Source organism: Rhinopithecus roxellana, chromosome 10, assembly GCF_007565055.1.
Source record: "Rhinopithecus roxellana isolate Shanxi Qingling chromosome 10, ASM756505v1, whole genome shotgun sequence".
In the NCBI taxonomy this organism is placed as follows: Eukaryota; Metazoa; Chordata; class Mammalia; order Primates; family Cercopithecidae; genus Rhinopithecus; species Rhinopithecus roxellana.
In genome coordinates, this window is record NC_044558.1 from 83,295,644 (window position 1) to 83,323,167 (window position 27,524).

Consider the following 27,524-nt stretch of genomic DNA (forward strand, 5'->3'; position numbering starts at 1 on the left):
ACAGCATGTATCATTTTAACAACAATAATTATTATTTTTTAAAAATAATAATTATTTTTAAACGCAACTTAGGTTGACTCCCACAACTCCCGCAACTTAGGGAGTCACTAAAGCCGAACGTCTGATTTGTTTCGGTTCTGTGGGAATCATCCTTTCACCCAATCACATGCATTCAAGCATTATTACGTTTAGGAAATGGTCCAAGCGTTGTGTTCAGTTCCTGAAAGTCTTTTTACAGCCTGTGTATTCTTTTTCGTATCTTTTAAGTTTCCTGCTTGAGACGTTCCTCTAGACTTGGGAGTCCTCTTAACCTCTCTGACTTTTGAGGGGTTTTGTAGAAAGCCATTGCCTGGCACTAAGAAGTTATCCATTCTGGAAATGACTGCCAGAGTCTAGGCCAAAGGGTGTAGATCTTTTCCACTCTGCCTCTGCATAGTTAAGGGTGTTTGCATCTGAACAGAAGATGCACTTCAGCTGCACTAAAGATACTAGGAGTATTAAGGGAAGAGTAGCTGTTGTCTTTTCAGCACCCAGGAGTAAAAAGTAAAAATTAAGGTGACGTGCACTCTCTGTGAAGAACTACTTGTATGTATTGGCTTCAGGCAGTCAGGACACGCCCGCCCTGTAGCCACACCATTTTTTGAGATGGACTCCCACCCTGTTGCCAGGCTGGAGTGCAGTGACGCGATCACGGCTCATCGCAACTTCCGCCTTCCAGGTTCAAGCGATTCTCCTGCCTCAGCCTCCCTAGTAGCTGGGACTACTGGCATGCGCCACCACACAGCTAATTTTGTATTTAGTACAAAAAGTAGAGACAGGGTTTTGCCATGTTGACCAGACTGGTCTTGAACTCCTGACTTCAAGTGATCCACCTGGCTCATCCAAAGTGCTGGGATTACAGGCGTGCGCCACCGCTCAGCCCCAATGTCATTCTTTGATAAGGACAGTGATACCTGTGTGAATGTATTTGAAGATATAAATTTTTTTTTTTTTTTTTTTTTTTTTTTTAAGCCAGAGGCTTGCTCTGTCATCAGGCTGGAGTGCAATAGCGTAATCTCAGCTTACTGCAACCTCTGCCTCCTGGGTTCAAGCAATTCTTCTGCCTCAGGCTCCCTAGTAGCTGGTACTACAGGCACTTGCCACCACACCCAGCTAATTTTTTTTTATTTTTAGTGGAGATGGAGTTTGGCCACGTTGGCCAGGCTGGTTTTGAACTCGACCTCAGGTGATCCACCTGCCTGGGCCTCCCAAAATGCTGCGATTGCAGGCGTGAGCCACCATGCCCAGCCTGAAGATGTAAATATTCTTACATAATTCATGTACATATTCATGTAAACTTAAACCAGTCCTAAGGCATGTGGTCTTTGCTGCATAATATAGAACTTTAGTTGGTAGCATAATGCGCACTGCTGTGGGTTGAGTTCCCTGGGAAACAGGCCGAGGGAGAGTTTAGTGTGATGATATTGAAGTATGCTCTCGGGGCAGCTCCTATGGAGAGGAGGAGAAAGAGACAGGATTAGGCAGTGGGAGAAACTGAGCCATGATGCAGGCCCAGCAACAGCCTTGACCAATGCCATGGGGAGCTCTGGAGCTGGAGTGGCCATGCAGATTTGTCCCAAACTGGACTGAGATGGCCAGTCTTTCTGTAATCCCACATGGATCAGTCACTGGTTGTGGTCCTTCCTGGGAAGGCGACATGACCCTGCTGGAAGTGGCTCCATAGTTGTGGTGATCCCTGATGGGGCCACCAGCTAAGCTGTCCCAGAAGCTGAGCAAAAGGCGAATCTACGCAGCCGATCACTGTGTCCTCCCCACTCCTTTCTTCTCTGAAAGGGCTTTGCCATGCAAAAATGACTGAGTCTTCCTCTTCCGTTTTTCCCGTTACCTTCTCCACTTCCAGGAGCAGAAGTCTGTGTGTGGGAGGCGAGACTAGAATTTCTCAGACACAGGGAATGGGTTTTGTGCTCTCAAGGTAGAGCTGCTATTTTGGGCCTCAGAACACTTGCTTGGTTCGAGAAGAGACTAAAATAGCCCAAATGTGAACACCTCACTTGAGCAGAAAGTTCTTCATTTGGTGAGAATCCTGGCTTCTGAGTGCCACTACTAACTATACCCATTGAGAGCACCAACTTACTGACTATGACACATTTGTTCATGCAGTACATAGTTATTGAGTGCCTACTGTGTGCCCGTCAGTGTTCCAAATATAGAGGAGATCACAATAAACAAAACAGAAAGGCGCTTCTCGTCTCTGGAGATTTTTATTCAAGTGGTTTTACTGAGCCTACAAAGCAGAAGTTGTATATGTTATGACTACGGACTTCTTTCTACATGTCCTTCATTTCACCCAAGCTACTATTTTTCTTAGCGTAGTTGACAGACATAAAACAAAATACCCACCATGTTTATTTACAAAATAGGGTTATGCATAGATGAGCTCTTGGAGATTTTCCGGTCCAGTGTTCCCCAAACTATGATTATTTGGTCATCGCCTTCACTGTAACATCGTTCTCTGAAATACTCTTCTTCAACTCTCCCTTTTTTCCACTTTACATATCCATGTTCCTTTTTAACCTTTTATTATGAAAAATTTCAAGCATATACAGAAGCCGAGTGAGCAGTACAGTGAATCTCTGTGTATAAAATTCCATTAGCAGTTAACTCTTGGCCACTCGTCTCTGCTATACTCCCATTCATCCTCTCTACCTTGTATGCCCTGCCTTTTTTTTTTTTTTTTGAGTTAGTCTTGCTTTGTCACCCAGGCTAGTGTGCAGTGGCATGATCACAGCTTACTGAAGCCTCCAGCTATAAGGCTAAAGCAATCCTGCCTCAGCTTCCTGAGTAGCTGGGACTACAGGCATGAGCCACCACACCCAGCTCTACCCTGAGCATTGTGAAGCAAATCCTAAATCCTAGACATCCTGTCATTTCATCTATAAATTTTTTATTTCCAAAGAAAGAAGATTATTTATTTTAAATTTTAATGTTATTTTTAAATTAGAAATATAATACATTTGTAACATGAAACAAATATGTGTAATTTAAAAGTTATTACTCTTCATTGCCATTTCATTGAAGCTACATTATAAATGGTATATTTTTCCTTGGTGTTCCTCATGTGTATACCAGCATATGCAAATGCATATATGCATACATTGTTTTTGTTTTCTACAAAAGCCATATTGCACAAATTACTCCAACTTGCTTTCTTTTTCTCAGAGTCATCTTTATTGAGGTCTAATTTACATCAAATAAAATTTACCCTTTATAAGTGTATAGTTTGGTGAGTTTTGACAAATATATACAGTCATAAAACTGACCCCACAGTCAAGATTTCCTTCACACCAAAAGGTTCTCTTGTCCTCCTTTATAATCAGTTCATTCTCACTCCCTGAAAACGCTTATCTCTTTTCTGGTCCAATAGTTTTGCCTTTTTTAGTAGGTCACATAAATGGAGTCAAAACAGTATGTAACCTTATTCAAAAACACAGTAAACATAAATGGATTGAACACTGAATAAATGGCAGAGACTAGCAGAATGGACTTTTTAAAAAACATGAGGCCGGGCGCGGTGGCTCAAGCCTGTAATCCCAGCACTTTGGGAGGCCGAGACGGGCGGATCACGAGGTCAGGAGATCGAGACCATCCTGGCTAACACGGTGAAACCCCGTCTCTACTAAAAAATACAAAAAACTAGCCGGGCGAGGTGGCGGGCGCCTGTAGTCCCAGCTACTTGGGAGGCTGAGGCAGGAGAATGGCGTAAACCCGGGAGGCGGAGCTTGCAGTGAGCTGAGATCCGGCCACTGCACTCCAGCCTGGGCGACAGAGCGAGACTCCGTCTCAAAAAAAAAAAAAAAAAAAAAAAAAACATGATCTAACTATGTGCTGTCTATAAGAGATGCAATTTAGATTCAAAACCACAAATATGTTGAAAGTAAAAGGATGGAACAAGATATGCCATGCAAACAGTAACCAAAAGCAAGCTGGAGAAACTATACTAGTATCAGACAAAATAGATTTTAAGGCAGAAATTGTTACTAGAGACAGAGAACAACGAAAAAATATCAATCCATCAGGAAGACATAACAATTTTAAACATAGATGTACCTAATAACAGAGTCCCGAAATACATGAAGCAAAAACTGACAGAATTAAAAACAGAAATAGAATTCAACAATTATAGCTGAAGACTTCAGTACCCCATTTCAGTGATGGATAGAACAACTATGCAGAGATGAAGATGGAAACAGAAGACTTGAATAACACTATAAATCATTTAGACCTAACAGTCATCTGCAGATTGTTCCATCCGACAACAGCAGAATACACACACTTCTCAAGTGCACAGGGAGCATGCTCCAGGACAGTTTATGTGTTAGACCATAAAATGATTTTCAGTAAATTTAAAAGGGTGAAATATTTCAAACTATCTTCCCTTACCACAGTAGAAAAGGTTAGACATTATACATAAGGAAATTTGGGAAATTCAAAAACATTATATATCTAGTTTCTTTTTAATTTTTTTTTTTTTTGAAATGGAGTCTCACTCTGTTGCCCAGGCTGGAGTGCAGTGGTGCTATCTTGGCTTACTGCAACCTCTGCCTCCTGGGTTCAAGCGATTCTCCTGCCTCAGCCTCCTGAGTAGCTGGGACCACAAGCATGCACCACCACACCTGGCTCATTTTTTGTATTTTTAGTAGAGATGGAGTTTTATCGTGTTGGCTGGCTGGTCTCGTACTCCTCACCTCAAATGATCTGCCGCCCATCTCATCCTCCCAAAGAGAAAATTTTTTTCTATTTTTAATTTTAATTTTAATGTTTATTTTTTTTAATTAATTAATTAATTTTTTTAGATGGAGTCTCGCTCTGTCTCCCAGGCTGGAGTGCAATGGCACAATCTCGGCTCACTGCAACCTCTGCCTCCTGGGTTTAAGCAATTCTCCTGCCTCAGCCTCCTGAGTAGCTGGGACTAGAGGTGCCCATCACCATGCCCAGCTAATTTTTTGTGTTTTTAGTAGAGACGGGGTTTCACCATGTTAGTTAGGCAGGATGCTCTCTATCTCCTGACCTCGTGATCCGCCCACCTTGGCCTCCCAAAGTGCTGGGATTACAGGCGTGAGCCACCGCGCCCGGCCCTATTTTTATCTATTATTATTATTTGAGACAGGGTCTCACTCTGTCACCCAGGCTGGAGTGCAGTGGTGCAGTCTTGGCTCATTGTAGCCTCCCACCTCAGCCTCCTGAGTAGCTAGGACTATAGGCGTCCACGCTACACTTGACTAATTTTTTGATCTTTTTTTTTTTTTTTTTTTTTTTTGAGGTGGAGTCTCGCTCTGTCGCCCGGACTGGAGTGCAGTGGCCGGATCTCAGCTCACTGCAAGCTCCGCCTCCTGGGTTTACGCCATTCTCCTGCCTCAGCCTCCCTAATAGCTGGGACTACAGACGCCCGCCACCTCGCCCAGCTAGTTTTTGTATTTTTAGTAGAGACAGGGTTTCACCGTGTTAGCCAGGATGGTCTCGATCTCCTGACCTCGTGATCCGCCCGTCTCGGCCTCCCAAAGTGCTGGGATTACAAGCTTGAGCCACCGCGCCCGGCCTTTTGATCTTTTTGTAGAGACAAAGTCTCACTATGTTACCCAAGCTGGTCTCGAACTCCTGGGCTCAAGTGGTCGTCCTGCCTCGGCCTCCCAAAGTGCTGAGATTACAGGTGTGAGTCACTGCACCCAGTCTCTCTAAGTTTCTTTCACTTAGCATATGCTTTGGAGCCCTGTCCATGTTGTTATGTGTATCAATAGATTGGGATTATATCATAGTTGCTTTATCCATTTGGACACTGGGTTGTTCCAGTTTGGGAGTATTTTGAGTACAGTTGCTTTGAACATTTGTGAAGAGGCCAGGGCATATGTTTTCATTTATAATGGGTAAACACCTAAGAGTGGAATTGCTAGTATGGTAAGTGTATGTTTAACTTTTTAAGAAATTCTCAGGCTGGGTACGGTGGCTCACACCTGTAATCCCAGCACTTTGGGAGGCCGAGGTGGGTGTATCACCTTAGGTCTGGAGTTGGAGACCAGCCTGATCAACGTGGAGAAAACCCGTCTCTACTATAAATACAAAATTAGCCGAGCATGGTGGCACATGCCTATAATCCCAGCTACTCAGGAGGCTGAGGCAGGAGAATAGCTTGAACCTGGGAGGTGGAGGTTGCAGTGAGCTGAGATTGCGCCATTGTGCTCCAGCCTGGGCAACAACAGTGAAACTCCATCTCGAAAAAAAAAAGAAATTCTCAAACCATTTTCCAAAATTAGTACTATTTTACATTCCCACCAGCAACTTATGAGGTTTCTGGTTATTCCACATACTTCTCAGCATCTAGGGGTTTTTGTTTTGTTTGTCTTTTTAATATTAAACATTAATCTACTTGCCAACTAGGGAACCACTGGGATGGAGGGCTTGGGTGCCCAGGTGGCACGTGGAGTGTATCTCAGTGTGGTTTCAGTTGATGTTCTCCTGATGACTGATAATGCTGAGTATGGTTTTCCTGTGCTTACTAACCATCTGTCTCTCTTCTTTGGTAAAATGTCTGTTCAAATCTTTTGGTCGTTTTTCATTTTGTTTTTGTGTCTACGTATTATTGCATTGTGAGAGTTCTTAATATATTCTAGATACAAGTTCTTTATTGGGTTGTGTTTTGCAAATGTTTTCTCTCCATCTGCGGCTTGTCTTTATATTTTCTTAACAATGTCTTTTGAAGAGTAGAAGTTTTAAGGTTTGGTGAACTCCACTGACAGGGCTTAGAGGCAACAAAACCCAGTACCAAGGAGCACAACTAGTGCCTAGAGCTTGTTTTCTAAATACTCTTCACTAAAGGAACCAGAAGTCCATAGAGAAATGGCTGATTCCAGGGCTGGGACGGAAAGAGTATAAGGTGAGCATGGAATATTTTGTGTACCAAAAAGCAAGGAAGCACTCAAAGAATAATGGAGATTAGTGGAGAGGACATCAGAGCCATCTTGAAGAAGCTCCCACTGACCAAATATTAGATAATTTGAGCATCAAAATACATAGAGATATAATGGATCATAACCGATTGAATAACAGGAAACCATGAATCTAAACAGGTATTAATAAATAAATGGAAGCCAGGAGTAGTGGCTCACACCTGTAATCCCAGCACTTTGGGAGGCCAAGATGGCCAGATCTCTTGAAGCCAGGAGTTCGAGACCAGCCTGGCCAATATAGTGAAACCCCATCTCTACTAAAAAAAAAAAAAATACAAAAAATTAGCTGGGCGAGGTGGCACGTGCCTGCAATCCCAGCTACTTGGGAGGTTGAGGCACGAGAATTGCTTGAACCTGGGAAGTGGAGGTTGCAGTGAGCCGAGATTGCATCCCTGCACTCCAGCCTGGGTGACAGAGCGAGACTCTGTCTTGGATGGATGGATGGAAAATGAAAGCCCTTCCTCATGGTAGAAGGCCAACTAATAAATATTTAATGGATGGAATGATGGAATCATACAATCACCATATGGTAACCAGCATGGTAATAATTTTTTCAGGTAAGAATCATCAATCTGTGCTAAAATAAGTAGGTAAAAGTTTGTTGAATAACAGGATATTTACATAGTTTCAAAATGTATCCCCCAAAAATACATATTAATTACAAAGAAAAAAATAGTATCTTTCCAGTGGAGAAACATGGAAGATACTTCCTTCTTAACCAAGTGACTGAAGTTAACCTCACCAAAAATTAACCTCATCAAAAATTAATACCTCCTGATATCATCTACTGAGAAGGACACAGGATTACTTCTGTGGTATTCCTGCCAAAAAGTGCATGATTTGACTCTAATCACCTGGAAACATCAGACGAATCCAAACTGATACTCTACAAAATAACTGGCTTATACTCTTCAAAACTGTCAAGGCCATAAAATACAAGGAAAGAATGAGGAACTGGAGGAACTGGCTGGGTGCGGTGGCTCACACCTGTAATCCCAGCACTTTGGGAGGCTATGGCGGGTGGATCATCTGAGGTCAGGAGTTCGAGACCAGCCTGTCCAACATGGTGAAACCCCATCTCTACTAAAAATACAAAAGTTAGCTGGGCGTGGTGGCACACGCCTGTAATCCTTGCTCTTCGGGAAGCTGAGACAGGAGAATCGCTCGAACATGGGAGGTAGAGGTTGCAGTGAGCCAAGATCGCGCCACTGTACTCCAGCCTAGGTGACAGAGTGAGACTCCATCTCAGAAAAAAAGAAAAGAAGGACCTGGCGCGGGAGCTGACACCTGTAATCCCAACACTTTGGGAGGCTGAGGTGGGTGGATCACCTGAGATCAGGAGTTTGAGACCAGCCTGGTCAACATAGCGAAACCCTGTCTCTACTAAAAATATGAAAAACTAGCCAGGCATGGTGGTGCCTGTAATCCCAGCTGCTTAGGAGACTGAGGCAGGAGAATCACATGAACCCAGGAGGCGGAGGTTGCAGTGAGGTGAGATCGTGCCATTGCACTACAGCCTGGGCAACAAGAGTAAAACTCTGTCTTAAAAAAAAAAAAAAAAAAGAAAAAAATAAAGCTGCTAGATGCAACTTGTTATCTCCTAGATTGGGTAATAATCCTGGAGCAGAAGAAGAAAAAACATTGTTTTCTATATAGATCAGTATAATAAATATCAAACATGTCTTCCTTGGAAGTTCAGGCACATGGACCCTCTGAGAAAGAGGGAGAGTCTTTGTGTATTGTGTATGTGTAGGGTTGGATGATTTTTCAAATGTTCATTAATGATTTTTATTTTCTGTTTTGTGAATTGTCTGCCATGCTCTTTGTCCATTTCTATATTCATTGTAAAAATTTTCCAGTTTTAAGTATTGACTTTTTTTAACTTTTAAATTTTAAAACTAAAACAGATTCCTTCTTTAAAGAATAAATAGAAACTGTACAAAGGGCATAAAGACCAAAATGAAAACCCTTCTCATCTCCATATCCCACTCTCCAGATGTTCTCTTATTTCATTTTTTAAAAGTTTGCCTCCCACTCTTTTTCTTCCTTTCATTCTAAAAATTTCTAAATATTTCTGTGAATTAGTCATGCAGCAAAAACATGTCTCTTAATGGGCTAGGACATCAAAGAGTCTATGAAACTATGTTAACCTCTATAGATTTCATGGTAAAGGGATATTTATGTTCAGAACATGTGTTATGTATATTTAAGAATTTTTAGGCCGGGCGCGGTGGCTCAAGCCTGTAATCCCAGCACTTTGGGAGGCCGAGACGGGCGGATCACTAGGTCAGGAGATCGAGACCATCCTGGCTAACACGGTGAAACCCCGTCTCTACTAAAAAATACAAAAAAAACTAGCCGGGCGAGGTGGCGGGCGCCTGTAGTCCCAGCTACTCGGGAGGCTGAGGCAGGAGAATGGCATAAACCCAGGAGGCAGAGCTTGCAGTGAGCTGAGATCCGGCCACTGCACTCCAGCCTGGGTGACAGAGCAAGACTCCGCCTCAAAAAAAAAAAAAAAAGAATTTTTAAAATAAGACCTCATAGCAAAGCATGAACATAACTAATAATGACTATAACTGCGTAGAGTGAGCTAGTAACTTAAACTCTAGGCTTTTGGAAACCATTACATAATCTTTGCTGTTATCTTTTTATTTAAAAAAAACATATAAGAGCTTTTTTACCCTTATTAAAAAAATTAACAGTGTGCAGCCTGGCCAACATGGCAAAACCCTGTCTACTAAAAATACAAACATTAGCTGGGCATGGTGGTAGGCACCTGTAATCCCAGCTACTTGGGAGACTGAAGCAGGAGAATCACTTGAACCTGGGAAGCGGAGGTTGCAGTGAGCCGAGATTGTACCACCGCACTCCAGCCTGGGCAACAGAGCAAGACTCTGTATCAAAACAAAAACAAAAAAAACAGTGTGAGTTGAAACTGGTGGTATTTGGCCAAACTGGGTAGTGCAAGTTGGAGGCAGAGATGATTCTTCCTTCACAAGATTAACTACCTGAATCTTTTGTTTTTTATCCTTCATGGGATAATAAAGAACCACTGGAAATTCTTTTGTAACCTCTTTGTTTTATACGTGAGAAACAAATGCTTGAATAATGCTTGAATATAGTAACCATTCAGTGCATGTGTGTTGAATTGATGGATGAGTAAATTGAGGCCCATAGAGAGTACGTAGCCTGCTCCTAGTCATCTGCAATTTAGTGACACTTGACCTTTGCGGTTTAAGTAAAGGAACTAGAATGTTAGCAGTGGAGCTTTACTCACTCATTTAACAATCTTTTTTTTTGAGACGGAGTCTTGCTCTGTCGCCCAGGCTAGAGTGCAGTGGCACGATCTCGGCTCACTACAAGCTCCGCCTCCCGGGTTCACGCCATTCTCCTGCCTCAGCCTCCCGGAGTAGCTGGGATCACAGGCATACACCACCACGCCTGGCTAATTTTTATATTTTTAGTAGAGATGGGCTTTCACCATGTTGGTCAGGCTGGGCTCGACCTCCTGACCTCAGGTGATCCGCCCACTTTGGCCCCGCCAAAGTGCTGAGATTACAGGTGTAAGTCACTATGCCTGGCCAATTAACTTTTTTTTTTTTTATTATACTTTAAGTTCTAGGGTACATGTGCATAACGTGCAGGTTTGTTACATATGTATACTTGTGCCATGTTGGTGTGCTGCACCCATCAACTCGTCAGCACCCATCAACTCGTCATTTATATCAGGTATAACTCCCAGTGCAATCTCTCCCCCCTCCCCGTGATAGGCCCCGGTAAGTGATGTTCCCCTTCCGAGTCCAAGTGATCTCATTGTTCAGTTCCCACCTATGAGTGAGAACATGTGGTGTTTGGTTTTCTGTTCTTGCGATAGTTTGCTGAGAATGATGGTTTCCATGTCCCTACAAAGGACTCAAACTCATCCTTTTTTATGGCTGCATAGTATTCCATGGTGCATATGTGCCACATTTTCTTAATCCAGTCTGTCACTGATGGACATTTGGGTTGATTCCAAGTCTTTGCTATTTTGAATGCTGGCCGGGAGCCGTGGCTTGTGCCTGTAATCCCAGCACTTTGGGAGGCCGAGGTGGGCGGATCATGAGGTCAGGAGATCCAGACCATCCTGGCTAACACGGTGAAACCCCATCTCTACTAAAAATACAAAACATTGGCTGGGCATGGTGGTGGGCGCCTGTGGTCCCAGCCACTCAGGAGGCTGAGGCAGGAGAATGGCGTGAACTTGGGAGGTGGAGCTTGCAGTGAGCGGAGATCACGCCACTGCACTCCAGCCTGGGCGACAGAGTGAGACTCCGTCTCAAAAAAAAAAAAAAAAAGTTTGAATGCTTAAGATATGGTGCCTTGTTGTGTTCAAGGTCTTATTATTTAATATTTTTAACTCTCAGATCCCTGAGAAAGGGGGAGTTACTGAGGTCATAAGTGATTTATATATTAATAACGATATCCTGCGATAGACTGACCACTTGCTACTCTTCATTGCTGGTGAGGAAAGCCAGTGGCTTTAGGTGTCCTGGAGCCTGGGGGATGACATGTGGGATGAAAAATACGCCTCTCTGTGGCCTGGTTATGAACGGAAATTTTTTATGATTTTTTTCCTAGCTGGAAGAAGAAAGATCTGTGCTCAATAATCAGTTGTTAGAAATGAAAAAAAGGTAAGCTTTCTGTTTACTGTTGTATGTGTGTTTGTTTAATAAGATGTCAGAACATGATATGTGTGGTAACTTATAGCAGAAAACAAGTGACCTTCTTATATTCGGAAAATGATATTGTGATATTTTGGTACTTGTAATTGACAAAATATGGAAATCCATTTGCAGGGCTAGGCACAGTGGCTCACACCTGTAATCCCAGAACTTTGGGAGGCCAAGGCTGGCAGATCACGAGGAGTTCGACACCAGCCTGACCGACATAGTGAAACCCCATCTCTACTAAAAATACAAAAAATTAGCGGGGCATAGTGGTGGGCACCTATAATCTCAACTACTTGCGAGGCTGAGGCAGGAGAATTGCTTGAGCCTGGGAGGCAGAGGTTGCAGTGAGCCAACATAGCGCCACTGCACTCCAGCCTGGCGACAGTGCGAGACTCCGTCTCAAAAAAAAAAAAAAAAAATCCATTTGCAGAAGTTTCACAGTAGTTTTATTTGTAAGCCACGTTCAGTTGCTTTCACTCAGAAGTGATCTAAAATCAGATTGTCTCATGTTACACCACTGTTATCTCCTAGTTTCAGTAACTAAAAATACTAGAATCTTACATATAGTTATTGATCTGGATATAAATACTGATTTCAATTATATAAAAATGTAATGTTCACTAATAATGGGTAATGTCATTTTAAATGTTTCTATTTGCTTTAAAAGGCTTTTACTTACTCTCCCATGATAGTCAAATGATACTCAAATTAAAAACTAGGATAACTTTTTCAGTACTTTCCAGTAAGGAAGAACATGGCCCACAGAAATAATTGTGTAGAAGCCTGATGCTTCTATAAGCCGATAAGTCTTTGTCTGCTCTTTTAAAACGTGCAGTTTTTGTTTGGAGAATGTCTATGCTACACAGTGCCAAGCAGGTTTAGGGGGTGCTACTGCTGAGAACCACAGTCTGTCCAGTGGGCGCTGCAGAATGGGTACATATCACAACAGTGATGTGCTTTTTGTTAGAAACAAAACTAAAAAACAAAAACAAACCTTAAAGAGTAGCATAACCAGTAATTTCTCCATGCTCTCATGAAGTATTTTATTCCCACTCGTCAGGGCAGAGGAGGTTTCCCCACCAACCTACTGAGGTGTGTGTTTTACGCAGCACTGTCTCCTCTGCCAGCATGGCAGTCGCTTAGGAGTTGAGGGTTTTATTTATTTATTTAGATTTAGCTATTTGGATTCCATTAGCCACATTCTAAAGGACATTAGGCCTTGGTCCAGGGATGCATTTTCTTTTTTAAATTTATTTGTTTTCAAGACATGGTCTTGCTCTGTCGCCCTGGTTGGAGTACAGTGGCTCAATCATGGCTTACTGCAGCCTCAATCTCCTGGGCTCAGTTGATCTTCCCACCTCTCAGCCTCCCAAGTAGCTGGGACTACAGGCATGCATGCGTGACCACACCTGGCTAATTTTTTGTTTGTTTGTTTGTTTGAGAGGGAGTCTCGCTCTGTGGCCCAGGCTGGAGTGCAGTGGCGCAATCTCGGCTCACTGCAATCTCTGCCTCCTGGGTTCAAGCAAGTCTCCTGCCTCCCTCTCCTGAGTAGCTGGAACTACAGGTGCCCACCACCACACCTGGCTAAATTTTTGTGTTTTTAGTAGAGGCGGGGTTTCACCGTGTTAGCCAAGATGGTCTCGATCTCCTGACCTTGTGATCCGCCCGCCTCGGCCTCCCAAAGTGTTGGGATTACAGGTGTGAGCCACCGTGCCTGGCTTTTAAGTTTTGTTTTTTTTGTTTTGTTTTGTTTTTTGTTTTTTGTTTTGTTTTGTTTTGTTTTTTTGAGACAGAGTCTCTCTCTGTTGCCCAGGCTGGAGTGCAGCGGCGCGATCTCCGCTCACTGCAAGCTCTGCCTCCCGGGTTCACGCCATTCTCCTGCCTTAGCCTCCTGAGTAGCTGGGACTACAGGTACCCGCCACCACGCCCGGCTAATTTTTTGTATTTTTAGTAGAGATGGGGTTTCACCATGTTAGCCAGGATGGTCTCGATCTCCTGACCCTGTGATCTGCCCGCCTCAGCCTCCCAAAGTATTGGGATTACAGGTGTGAGCCACCACGCCCAGCTAAAAATTGTTTTATAGTGACAAGGTCTCTTTATGTTGCCCAGGCTACCTTTCCTTTTTGTAAATTTAGAAATACTTAATGAAATTTCACTAAGGTGGTGTTTATACTCAGAATGCATGTGTGTTTCACCACTGCCATGCCGCTGATAAGTCTTTGTCTAATTTTTTTTTTGAGACAGAGTCTTGCTCTGTCACCCAGGCTGGAGTGCAGTGGCATGATCTCGGCTCTCACTGCAACCTCCACCTCCCAGGTTCAAGCAATTCTCCTGCCTCAGCCTCCCAAGTAGCTGGGATTACAGGCATGCACCACCATGCCCGGTTAATTTTTGTATTTTTAGTAGAGACAGGATTTCACCATCTTGGCCAGGCTGGTCTCTAACTCCTGACCTCGTGATCCATCCACCTCAGCCTCCCAAAGTGTTGGGATTACAGGCGTGAGCCACTGCGCCTGGCCTGTCTGCTCTTTTAAAATATGCGGGTTTTTAGAGAATGTGCTTTATTTTACACAGCGCCAAGCAGGTTTAGTGGGTGCTACTGCTGAGAACCACAGCCTGTCCAGCAGTTGCTGCAGAATACTAAATGGGTGCGTATCACAACAGTGATGTGCTTTTTTGCGTATTAGAAACAAAACTAAAACTAAAAACAAACCTTAAAGAATAGCATAACCAATGATTCCCGGCCCAGCCAGATGTTCTCCAGGGACCTTGAAAAGTAATGCCTAGTTTACCGTGCCTAAACCTCATTCCTGTTTACAGGCACCATTCTGTCTCTGTGGACCTCAGGGTATTTAATTTTACATAAATAAGGTTTTTATTTTATTTTTTTTTTTAAACCCTTATGTAAGGAGTTATCAAGGACATGTGGAAAAATAAATAGGACTTGTTCCTGTAGCATTCTGGCAAGGGAGCTGTGGCCGGGCATGGTGGTTCATGCCTATAACCCCAGCACTTTGGGAGGCCATAGAGGGAGGATCACTTGAGCATGAGAGTTCGAGACCAGCCTGGGCAACATAGTGAGACTGTGTCTCCATTTAAAAAAAAAAAAAAGAGGTTGGGCGCAGTGGCTCATACCTGCAATCCCAGCACTTTGGGAGGCCAAGTCGGGTGGATCACTTGAGGTCAGGAGTTCAAGACCAGCCTGGCAAAATGGTGAAACCCAGTCTCTACTAAAAAGACAAAAATTAGGCCGTGCGCAGTGGCTCACACCTGTAATCCCAGCACTTCGGGAGGCCAAGGCGGGCGGATCACAAAGTCAAGAGATTGAGACCATCCTGGCCAACACGGTGAAAGGTGAAGCCCTATCTCTACTAAAAATACAAAGTTAGCTGTGCATGTGGCACATGCCTGTAGTCCCAGCTACTCGGGGGGCTGAGGTGGGAGAATTGCCTGAACTCAGGAGGTGGAGGTTGTAGTAAGCTGAGATCATGCCACTGCACTCCAGCCTGGTGACAGAGCAAGACTCCGTCTCAAAAAAAAAAAAAAAAAAAGACTGGTATCTCCCTACATTTATGTAGCACTTCATAATTCACAAATTGATCTAATCTCAAAACAACCCAGTGAAATATAATGGTGGAGCTTGCATTTTCAAATGATGACATTAGCTGGACATGGTGGTACATGCCTATAGTCCCAGCTACTCAGGAGGCTGAGGTGAGAGGATCACTTGAGCACAGGTATTCAGTGCTGTAGTGCACTCTGATCATGCCTGAGAAGAGCTTCTGTACTCTAGCCTGGGCAACATAGCGAGACTCTGTCTCTAAAATAAAATAAATACACAAAACGATGAAACTAAAGCTCAAAAAGTTAGGCAAGTTGGCCAAGAACTCAGGACTAATAAAAGACAGGTGCAGGCTAAAGACTCAGGTCATCAGATTTTTATGCTGGTTCTCTTCTCAGTGAATTTTTCAGCTTTTTATTTATTTATTATTTATGTATATATATATTTAAAAAAAGATGACTTACTTAATGATAAAGTCCTTATGTAGCTTTAAATTACATGCCTTTCAAAATATGGTTAGGCATGGGACGTTTTTCATGGCTTAAAAAGATGGAATATGGCCAGGCGCAGTGGCTCACGCCTGTAATCCCAACACTTTGGGAGGCCAAGGCAGGTGGATCACCTGAGGTCAGTAGTTTGAGACCTGTCTGGCCAACATGGTGAAACCCCGTCTCCACTAAAAATACAAAAATAGCCGGCGTGGTGGCAGGCGCCTGTAATCCCAGCTACTCAGGAGGCTGAGGCAGGAGAATCACTTGAACCCGGAATGCAGAGGTTGCAGTGCACTGAGATTGCGCCATTGCACTCCAGCCTGGGCAACAAGAGCAAAACTCCATCTCAAAAAAAAAAAAAAAAGAAAAGAAATTTAGGGGCTGTGAAGTTCTCTCTTCTACTTCTCTCTGTTCCCGTTTTATGTCCTCAATGTTTAGGGGACTGTCTCTTGAAAATCACTCTTAATTTTCGGCCGGGTGCGGTGGAATTTTCGTCAGAAATTATAGATAAAGATAACTTTTTCTGGAAGTGAAAATTTCACTGCTGCTACTCTCATATGTAGAAGTGCTTTTTGTTTGTTAATTAATGCTTATGAAAAGTTATCTCTGTTTTAGAAACCTGTATGTAAATGTATTTTAGCTAATAGTTGGGATGCCTTCTAAAAGTCAGTTTGATAAAGGATTCATATGTAGTTCTATGTGTGTAATGATTAAAATAAACGTATAGGCCGAGCGCAGTGGCTCAAGCCTGTAATCCCAGCACTTTGGGAGGCCGAGACGGGCGGATCACGAGGTCAGGAGATCGAGACCATCCTGGCTAACATGGTGAAACCCCGTCTCTACTAAAAATACAAAAAACTAGCCGGGCGAGGTGGCGGGTGCCTGTAGTCCCAGCTACTTGGGAGGCTGAGGCAGGAGAATGGCGTAAACCCGGGAGGTGGAGCTTGCAGTGAGCTGAGATCCGGCCACTGCACTCCAGCCCGGGCGACAGAGCCAGACTCCGTCTCAAAAAAAAAAATTAAAATAAAATAAAATAAAATAAATAAAATAAAATAGTATCAACCATTGAGTACCAAAAAGAACTTAATATACTATTAATTTAAAAAGCCTTGCAAATACTTACATTGTGAAGTATTTGAAATGTAGTTGGTCATGCAAGAACTGAGAGCTTAGTCAACACTTGAATTCAGAAGTGGTCATTAAATATATGTAGTTAAGATAGTAATAGAATCACTTTGACCAAATGGTCATGATATTCAAGTGCAGAACTTACTCCCAACTGTAGGATTAAACTGGTTATCATTAAGAAGTTAGTAGAATCTAGCTGGGCATGGTGGCTTACACCTGTAATCCCAGTGCTTTGGGAGGATCACCTGAGGTCAGGAGTTCAAGACCAGCCTGGCCAACATGGTGAAACCCCACCTCTACTAAAAATACAAAAATTAGCTGGGTGTAGTGGCACGTGCCTGGAATCTCAGCTACTCAGGAGGCTGAGGCAGGAGAGTTGCTTGAACTCAGGAGGCAGAGGTTACAGTGAGCCGAGATTGCACCACTGTACTTCAGCCTGGGCAACAGAGCGAGACTCCCATCTCAAAAAATAAAAGAAAGAAAGGCAGAAAGAAATTAGTAGACCCTTTCTTTATTTGCTGTGGTTTTTGTGTGTGTGTGTGTGTGTGTGTGTGTGTGTAACTTTAAACACTGAGTTGCAAGCAATATGTAGTAAAAATTTTTCCCCAAGCATAAAAATGTAATCATTTCTTTGAAAAACTCTGAAGTTGGGCAAGCCTTTTAAACAGGCTCTAAGAGTGTAATGGGTAAAGCAGGGTATGCCTCGCATTGCTTTAATTGCCAGAGCTGGGAGGGTCTGTTCATCTGTGCCTCTGAAGCCTGATGCAGATTCGGGAGCTGGTTTGGTTTCGCTCCCTTCTCCAGGCTTTTTCGTGTCAAAGAAGGGGCTCCAAAGGCAAAGCACAAGGCATGGATTTTTGGAGTCAGAATGCATCCTGTCAGTGCCCATGCAGTATTTCTGTTAGGAGGGAAAACTGGTTTGACAATAAAGCCCCCAAATTCTGAAGAGGTCCTGTGCTACTTCAGCTCATCCGGCTCACTGTGGGTTGCTAACTGTCTGACTGTCTCCGAGCTTGCGCTACTTACCAATGCTCATTTCACCCCTCTCTTTTCCCTTTCCTACTCTTGCTTCCTTTGCTATATCTGTGTGTCTTTAATGGTAAGACTAAAGAAAGTCTATCCACGTTATAATAAATAAATTTCATATATTTTTAGTAAACCAAATTGTTGTATATATTTTTTGGCTGCCTTTGTCCCTCTGTGTCTTGCTTTTGTTTTGTAAAATAGTCTCAGCAGTATATATATATATATATACACACACACATACAAACACACACATATTTCCTTTTTATATCTATATACAGCAAATGACTTCAGTGCAAATTTAGTCTCCTTACTGTATTTGCATTTCTCTTCATGGTTCTAATATTTGGTTCTTGTTATCTTGCATTTTTAAAGCTTGCCCAGTAACACTTTAAGGTATTTGCTTCATTACTGGAATTTATTTCTTATATAAGTAGTAAGGAAAGAATCTAGATAACATGTTCCCTTGGGAGATGGAGAGAGAGGTTTCCGGTCCCTCTATCCCTTCTTTCATATTATGTTTATTTTCCCTTCTTGATTTTTTTTTTTTTTTTGGTAATACCAAGTCATTCCAGCTAATGGCTTAATACAATTTGTGACTCAGATGTCAGTCATGTTGGCATAGACGATGGTTTATTTTCGCCCCTCCTGGTGGTTTGCACAGTGGAATTGGGGCTTAGAGATGGCCTAAGAAGCTAGCAATGACGATGGGTCGCAAAGATGAGCTGCCAGAGTCTACTTACCCTGTCATCTGGTATATAAGTCACAAGTCAGATTTCTTTCTTAACCATGCACGTGTTGGTAACTTGTATAAGAAACATTCTGGCAGCCATCTCCTTAGAAAGCAGCCGGACTGAGAGGTTGTGTGTATATGTGATTATGAGCAGAGTCTGTTTGGTGGCCCCAGAGAAGGACACCTGTCCCTTTTTCCTTCTGCCAGCTGGAAGTTTGTTTATTCCTCCCCAGCACTGAGCATCTGTGGGATCTTGGCCAAATAGAGTCCCAATTATAGGGAAATCTAAATCTCTTCTTGACAACCCCAAATCCTGGTATTTTTTTAGTAAAAACATTTAAAATTACATTTTTCAAATTTGAGTTGGATTTATAGCAAGTGAAGCTCTGTAAATCATTTTTATAACACAATCAATTACTAAACACGTTTAATAGAAACATAAGAAACCCGGGAATTTTTTTAAGACGGAGTCTTGCTCTGTTGCCCAGACTGGAGTGCAGTGGCACTATCAGAGCTCACTACAACCTCAAGCTCCTGGGCTCAAGCGATCCTCCCGCTTCAGCTTCCCTAGTAGCTGGGACAACAGGCATGTGCTGCCAGCCTAGCTTTTTTTTTTTTTTTTTTTAAGATTTTGTAGAGGCGGGGGTCTCACTGTGTCAGCCAGGCTGGTCTCGAACTCCTGGCCTCAAACGATCCTCCTGCCTTTGCCTCCCAGAGTGCTGGGGTGACAGGCATGAGACACCGTTCCTAGCTGAAACCCAGGCTTTATTGCATTTTTCAGTGACATCAGATATTTCTACTTCCCAGATGGCAAAAAGCGCCTGTACATTCCTTTAAGTTACTGTTTTAACCTAAGCAAGAGCCTATGTCCTAACAAGGTGTTACTAGCTTAGTAATTTACCTGCACTGATGCCCACCCATTTCCAGTGCGTGAGTAATGTTGGGGTTTTTAATTCAAGAAATTTCTGTCTCAGATTCTTTTCTTACTACTTCTCATTCTGGAGTGTAAGTGTAAGCCACACAATGAGATAAATACAACACTTATATTTTCATCTTTGTGTAGAGTTACAATTTGCCATAAGTCATGAGATTTCTGTAACTTGTGTGCCGGATATCTTGGGTCTCACTAACCAGACATACATTCTGCCGTTTCTAACCTGGGCCTCAGTTTCCTGTTCCTCCAGTTGGTTCCAAAACAGACAACCAGTACATCCTCTGCATTTTCCCAGTTCCTTGGAATAGCAGCAGGTGTGATTTGACTTCTTGTGAAGGTTATGACCGCTCACTGATGATTGTCTCTGCTAATGCAGTATCTTAGGTTGTATGGCCTGTGGCCTAACCTAGGAAATTTTTCTCCAGTTTTGTTTTTCCTAAAGTATTTTTGTCATTTTCCTCTCGTGTTTCACACTGCATGTCACTTAAAAACGTTTTATTTTAAAATAATTTTAGATTCCAGAAGAGTTGCAAACATAGTGCATCCAGTTCTCATAGACCTTCCCCCAGATGCCCCTAATTGAACATCCTACACAGCCCTGGCACAGTTATCAAAAAAGTAAGAAATTACCATGAGCAGCATACTTTCAACTGAAACAAGGGACTTCATTCAGATTTCACCAGTTTTCTCACTAATGTCCTTTTGTGTTCCAGCATCCAAACTAGGATCCTGCCTTGTAGTTAGTTGTCATATCTCCTTCGTCTCCTCTGTATGTGACAGTTTCTCAGCCTTTTCTTCTCTTTAATGACCTTGGCATTTTAAAAATGCAAGTTTTTATAACAAAACTTTAAGTATGGCCAGGCACAGTGGCTCACGCCTGTAATCCCAGCACTTTGGGAGACCAAGGTGGGCGGATCACCTGAGGTCAGTAGTTCGAGACCAGCCTGACCAACATGGTGAAACCCGGACTCTACTAAAAATACAAAAATTAGCTGGGCCTGGTGGTGTGAGCCTGTAATCCCAGCACTTTTGTGAGGCTGAGGTGCGCAGATAACTTGAGGTCAGGAGTTTGAGAACAGCCTAGTCAACGTGGTGAAACCTGCGTCTCTACTGAAAATACAAAAATTAGCCAGACATGGTGGTGTGCACCTGTAATCCCAGCTACTCGGGAGGCTGAGGCAGGAGAATCGCTTGAACCCAGGAGGCAGTGGTTGCAGTGAGCAGAGATCATGTCACTGCACTCTAGCCTGGGCACCAGAGCAAGACTCTGTCAAAAAAAAAAAAAAAAAAACCCACAACTTTAAATAGGTACACCTATGGAAACACATGCTAGCCTGCTCTTTGGGCTTTTTCACTGTGTCCTGTGTCCCTCCCTGTTCCTCCTTCATCTTTCCCTTTTTCTTCCCACTCCCACAGCCCTCTCATTAACGGCCTCACCCCTGCCCTCTGCTGATAACCAAGTACTGAGTCAAGCCGAGAACATAACCAGGCGCTTTGAGTTCCTCCTTCCAGGCTCCCCATGCTTTCCTTCTGCACCTGAGAAAACCATTGTAACATTTTCTGTTCTAGCCTTTATGGAATTACCACTAATTTCTATGAGCTAATTTAATGTCCTCTTCAGAGTCTATGGCTGGAAAGTAATAATCCTTCAGTTTGAGTAATAATAATCATCTTTACTACTGTTTTGGCCCATAACATCTTAAACACCCATTCTTGGAACTTGCTAAAAAAGTTACTGAAATTAGTGAGAACCAATTGATATTTCCAGCATAAAGCTGCTCTGCATGACATCTGTATAACTGCTTTGCATGTGTGTATTTTAATTGTTATTATTGCTTGGTAATAATTTATTCAAGAATTAACAAAATTCAACTTGGGGTTAGATTTTAGTAGAATATTGGGGAGGGTGCAACCGGTTTTTCTTTTTTAATTCTACCTCTTCCAAATTTATTAACTTGTTTCTTTAAGTTCAAATGGATACAATCATATGCAGACTCTGGCATGTCTATGCATAGGTAAACTTTTTCTCCCCTCACAGTAAGTAAAATTTCAAGTAAAATTTTGTGAGCATAATGGCCTTAACTCCCTGTAAAACTTCCCTGTTATATATATATATATATTTTTTTTACATTAACTAACGTTAATTATGTGTTTGTTCTAGAACAGTTGTACACTGACCAGTCTTTCGGCTGATTTGTGGAACTTTTAACTCTTTGGTCTTTTAGAGAATCCAAGTTCATAAAAGACGCAGATGAAGAGAAAGCTTCCTTGCAGAAATCCATCAGCATAACTAGTGCCTTACTCACAGAAAAGGATGCCGAGCTGGAGAAACTGAGAAATGAGGTAGAGTACCACACAGGGTGCACGAGCTTTCACGCTGCCTCCTTTTGTTCAAACGCCCAGCCTAAGCTAAACAACTGTGTTTCAGGTCACAGTGCTCAGGGGAGAAAACGCCTCTGCCAAGTCCTTGCATTCAGTTGTTCAGACTCTAGAGTCTGATAAGGTGAAGCTTGAGCTCAAGGTAAAGAACTTGGAGCTTCAACTCAAAGAAAACAAGAGGCAGCTCAGCAGCTCCTCAGGTAAAAGACGCCTGCCCAGTGCTGCTCTGTACACCGCGCTGCCTCCCGAGGAGCCCTTTCTAGGAGAGATGCTCTTCGAAGACAGCTCTCGTGCTGCCCTGACCCTGACTCTCCTCAGCTCTTCCACCACTTAATCACTCGAGGGCTAATCCCACGTGCCTGCCATCCCCATTCCTGGGCCTTCTTGTGGTCTGTCAATGTTGTCACAAACCTACGATGATGACTGCCTGCTGCCATCCAGACTGGGGGTCTTAAAGTACATAGCAGTGCAGGAGAAGAGGTGGTCCCTTTGGTGAAGAAGGGTGGATTGCCTGTGTACATTCAGATGGACACGACAGGCATTCTTACCCAGGAGTTAGCAGGCCTGAGGGAGAGCACGTGAAGGGCAGGGCTTGTGTCTGTGAGACCCTGTAGGGTCCCGCAACAGGACAGGAACTCATCCACATGTGCTCAAAGTGGTGCATCTGGGAAGTCCACAGGAAAATGAGTTTTGAACACAGGCCCTTTCCCTGCAGTTTAGATTGTGATTAAAAATATACATCTCTTCTCCCTCCACTTTTTTTTTTTTTTTTCTCAAATACAAGGTAATACGGACACTCAGGCAGACGAGGATGAAAGAGCCCAGGAGAGTCAGGTAATGCTCCTGCCTTATTGCTTTGCTTTCTTGCTATTTTTCAAAATCATTGAGTCTTTTGGTTTATTTTCCTTCTCATTTGATGCCTTTTGTATCATTTAGTCTTTTGAATGGGTAATACATTCCTCTAGTCCAAACATTAAACAGAATTAAACATATATACATTAAATGTCCAAACCTTCTCTCTCCTGCTCAGTTCCCAACCCTGCAAACAGTTAATTACCGTTATGTCTTTCCTTTTCAGAGACTTTTAAAAAATGTGTATATAAGCCAACAGTAATACAGTCCTCCCTCCCTTTTTTTAACACAGATAATGGCATACTCTACATAAACGGTTCTGCACTTACCTTTTTTATAGCTATGTAGTGTTCCATTACGTGGGTTTACTATGATTTAGTCAGGTCCCTCTTGGTTGACAATGACCCTTGGGATGTTTCTGATCCTTTGGGTGTATTATAAACAGTGCTGTAAGGAATTATCTTGAGCAGCTATCATTTTACGTATTGGTATTTCTGCAAGATGAATTCCTAGAAGTAGAATTGCTTTGTCAAAGGGTTTGTTACTCATCTTAACCTTAAAAAGACTGGTTTCTTGAAAACTCAGTCTCTGAAAGCAAAAATTAACAAAACAACGTTAGTTTTAAACTAAAAATGAGATTAGGCCAGGAATGGTGGCTCATCCCTGTAATTCCAGCACTTTGGGAGGCCAAGGTACGATGATTGCTTGAGCTCAAAAGTTTGAGACCAACCTGGACATAGCGAGACCTCATCTCTACAAAAAAAAAAAAAAAGCCTGCAGCCTGGGTAACAGAGCAAGACCCTGTCTCAAAACAATTAATTAATTAAAAAAAAAGTTAAGGGCCTGGGTCAGGTGCAGGGGCTCACGCCTATAATTCCAGCTCTTTGGAAGGCTGTGGCAAGCGGACTGCTTGAGATCAGACCAGCCTGAGCAACAATGGCAAGACCTTATCTCTACAAAAAATAAAATTACTCAGGCATGCTGACAAGCTCCTGTAGTCCCAGTTACCCTAGAAGCTGAGGCAGGAGGATCACTTGAGTCCAGAAGGTTGAGGCTGCAGTGAGCCATGATCATGCCACTGCACTTAGGCCTCACTGACAAAGGAAGAACCTGTCTCAGAAAAAAAAAAAAAAAAAGGTGGGGTGGGGGGCCCGGGCACAGCAGCTCACACCTGCAATCCCAGCACTTTGGTAGGCCAAGGTAGACAGACTGCTCGACCCCAAGACCAGCCTGCGCAACATGGGCGCTCCAGCCTGGGTGACAGAGCAAGGCCCTGTCTCAAAACAGACAAAAATTTGTAGAAAGGGATTATATAAAGGCAAACTATTCTGTATTTGGAAATATAATTGTATATAGCAATAAACATCCATCTTTTAATTTTAATAATATATTTTGTATGTATTAGTCATGTTCAAAATTCAAAAGTACAAAAGCCACATTTTATTTTTAAATAAAAGAAAAACTCACCTTGAGATTTTAGTTGCCAGACACCTCCCTTGAGGGGCATAAAACAATTCAACATTGTACAAACTTACCATGGATTAGCATTGTCCTCTTTGTATGTCTACTGGGCTTAATAACTAACAGTGTCTTCTCTTCCCCCTTCCTTTCTGCTTCGGTCTGTTTCATCTGCTGCTGACAACACTTTTCTTCCCATCAGCAAATGGTTCGTTTCATGTTTCCTAATTTGCGTGCACACGTGTGTGTGTGTGTGTGTGTGTGTGTGTGTGTGTGTGTGTGTGTGTGTAGTTTCCCACTAACATCCATATTGTGGCTTTTTCTTCTTCCTGAAATGGAGCTCTTAACATGATGATGACTTAGAAAATGTATTTTGAGGCCGGGCGCGGTGGCTCAAGCCTGTAATCCCAGCACTTTGGGAGGCCGAGACGGGCGGATCATGAGGTCAGGAGATCGAGACCATCCTGGCTAACACAGTGAAACCCCGTCTCTACTAAAAAAAAAAAAAAAAAAAAAAAAACTAGCCAGGCGAGGTGGTGGGCGCCTGTAGTCCCAGCTACTCGGGAGGCTGAGGCAGGAGAATGGCGTAAACTCGGGAGGCGGAGCTTGCAGAGAGCTGAGATCCGGCCACTGCATCCCAGCCTGGGCGACAGAGCAAGACTCCGTCTCCAAAAAACAAAAAAGGAAAGAAAATGCACTTTGAAAAGTGAAGATAGACTCAGTAGGTCTGCCTTCATAGGTGGCCTCCATGATGCTGGGATATGCTGCAGAGAAAGACTGCAGTGACTTCTAACTTTGCTTCATAACTCCCCAGCAGGAGAAAAAGACCAAATATTTCTTTAAAAAGTAAAATATTTATGTATATATGTATGTGTATATCTATATATATTTTAAATATTATAAAGTGGGTTCTTTCAATTTAGAGAAATGAGATGTTTTTATTATTTGTAGAAGAAGGAAGAAATTTTTTGTTTTTAAGTCAAAATGACCTTCGTTTGAAAGGAAATGTTCAGGACAAGAGCGGTCCCTCCTGTCGGCCATCTTGTTGTCCCTGCTGCCCCAGGGCTCTTGGCACAGGTGCTCACCCTCTGGGTGGTACCTGAACACCACCTAGTTGGCGTGCTCGGCTGTCTCTCCTCGGTTGGGAGGGAGCTTTAGCCTTCTCCATTTTCCCTGAGGACATGTTTACTTACTGCTCCACCATTACCAGTCAGTTGATAAATGACAGTCTGAAGGAAATTTCCATGTGACTTTTTCAGATCTACAGAACAGAAAAATCCTGGATGTATTGTAGAGTTTAATGGAAGAACTAACCTTTTTATGCAGAGAGAGAGAGAGTGTGTGTGTGTGTGTATTTATCTGAGATGGAGTCTTGCTCTGTTGCCTAGGCTGGAATGCAGTGGTGTAGTCATGACTCACTACAATGTCCGCCTCCTGGGTTCAAGTGATTCTCCAGCCTCAGCCTCCTGAGTAGGTGGGACTACAGGCATACACCACCACACCTGGCTAATTTTTGTATTTTTACTAGAGACAGGGTATCACTATGTTGGCCATGTTGGTCTTTAACTCCTGACCTCAGGTGATCTGCATGCCTCAGCCTCCCAAAGTGTTGGGATTACAGGCGTGAGCCACCGTGCCCGGCCAATATTTTTTATGTGGTAGAATGAAAACAAACTTGTGCCCATATATTCAGAAATGTAAGATTATGACTTTTGGAGAATGCAAGATTTTTTCTATTTGAAAAAAATGTTTCTTATACTTTTTCATGAACCAATAGCACTCCACCAACCCACAGATTTAGATGTTTAGGAATAATTTCATCTGGGTGCAGTGGCTCATGCCTTTAATCCCAGCACTTTGGAGGCCAAGACTGGCGGATCACGAGGTCAGAAGTTTGAGACCAGTCTGGACAATATGATGAAACCCCGTCTCTATTAAAAATAAAAAAATTAACCGGGTGTGGTGGTGCATGCCTGTAGTCCTAGCTACTAGGGAGGCTGAGGCAGGAGAATCGCTTGAACCTGGGAGGCAGAAGTTGCAGTGAGCCAAGATCGAGCCATTGCACTCCAGCCTGGGCAACAGAGCAAGACTCCGTCTCATAAATAAATAATTTCATGGCCCGGCACAGTGGCTCACTTGTATTCCCAGCACTTTGGGAGGCCAAGGCGGGTGGATCACCTGAGGTCGGGAGTTGGAGACCTGGCCTGGCCAACATGGTGAAACCCCGTTTCTACTAAAACTACAAAAATCAGACAGGCATGGTAGCATGTACCTATAATCCCAGCTATTCAGGAGGCTGAGACAGGAGAATCGCTTGAACCCAGGAGACAAGAGGCTGCAGTGAGCTGAGATCCTGACACTGCACTCCAGCCTAGGCAACAGAGCGAGAAAAAAAAAAAAAAAAAGAATAATTTCATTTGCCTCAAAAAGAAATGAAGTTTACCCATGTTATACCTAGAAACATTTAATGAAGTGTAATTTAAATGTTTTTTAAAATATAAAATAGCATCTACTCAGGAACATTTGAAGAAATCTGAAAGGTATGAGGGGGTAAAAGAAACTGCCATAGTCTTACCACCACCACCTAGACATAGCCTCATTTAAGTTCAGCTCTTTACTCACACAATCTCAGCATGCCTGTCCTTGGGGAGAGTGAGAAGCGTGGGTTCCTGATAGCCACTGCTGGCCCCTTCTGCACATGTTGCCACCAGAGCTTAAAGGTATAAACTTCATGACTTCTTGATGCTTCAGCTTATAGATATTCTTGACATTTTACACATCTTTTTTTTTTTTAAACAAATCAGATTGATTTCCTAAATTCAGTAATAGTGGACCTTCAAAGGAAGAATCAAGACCTCAAGATGAAGGTGGAAATGATGTCAGAAGCAGCCCTGAATGGGAACGGGGATGACCTGAACAATTATGACAGGTATTTCATATGAAGACATACTGATTGCTGTAATCCCAGCACTTTGGGAGGCCAAGGCGGGCAGATCACTTAAGGTCAGGAGTTCGAGACCAGCCTGGCCAACATAGTGAAACCTCGTCTCTACTAAAAATACAAAAGTTAGCCAGGTATAGTGGCGCTTGCCTGTACTACTTGGGAGGCTGAGGCAGGAGAACTGCTTGAGCCTTGGAGGTGGAGGTTGCAATCAGCCAAGATTGTGCCACTGTACTCCAACCTGAGTGACAGAGCAAGACCTTGTCTCAAAAAAAGCCATACTGATTGGAACCTTAGTTTCATCAAAATAAAT

General features: G+C 43.0%; 1 protein-coding gene across 10 annotated transcripts in view; it reads left to right on the top strand.

The window, feature by feature from the left end:
• Positions 1-27,524, top strand: part of CLIP1 (CAP-Gly domain containing linker protein 1) — a 156,839-nt gene that overhangs the window by 127,038 nt on the left and 2,277 nt on the right. For 7 of the 10 annotated variants that reach the window (XM_030938878.1, XM_030938885.1, XM_030938884.1 and 4 more), the window contains 6 exons: positions 11,619-11,671; positions 21,807-21,924; positions 22,010-22,160; positions 22,745-22,794; positions 24,473-24,478; positions 27,075-27,199. In XM_030938878.1, coding sequence (XP_030794738.1) covers positions 11,619-11,671; positions 21,807-21,924; positions 22,010-22,160; positions 22,745-22,794; positions 24,473-24,478; positions 27,075-27,199 — 503 coding nt within the window. The remainder of the gene's footprint in view (positions 1-11,618; positions 11,672-21,806; positions 21,925-22,009; positions 22,161-22,744; positions 22,795-24,472; positions 24,479-27,074; positions 27,200-27,524) is intronic. The other 3 variants (XM_030938887.1, XM_030938879.1, XM_030938881.1) reach the window with 1 other exon arrangement.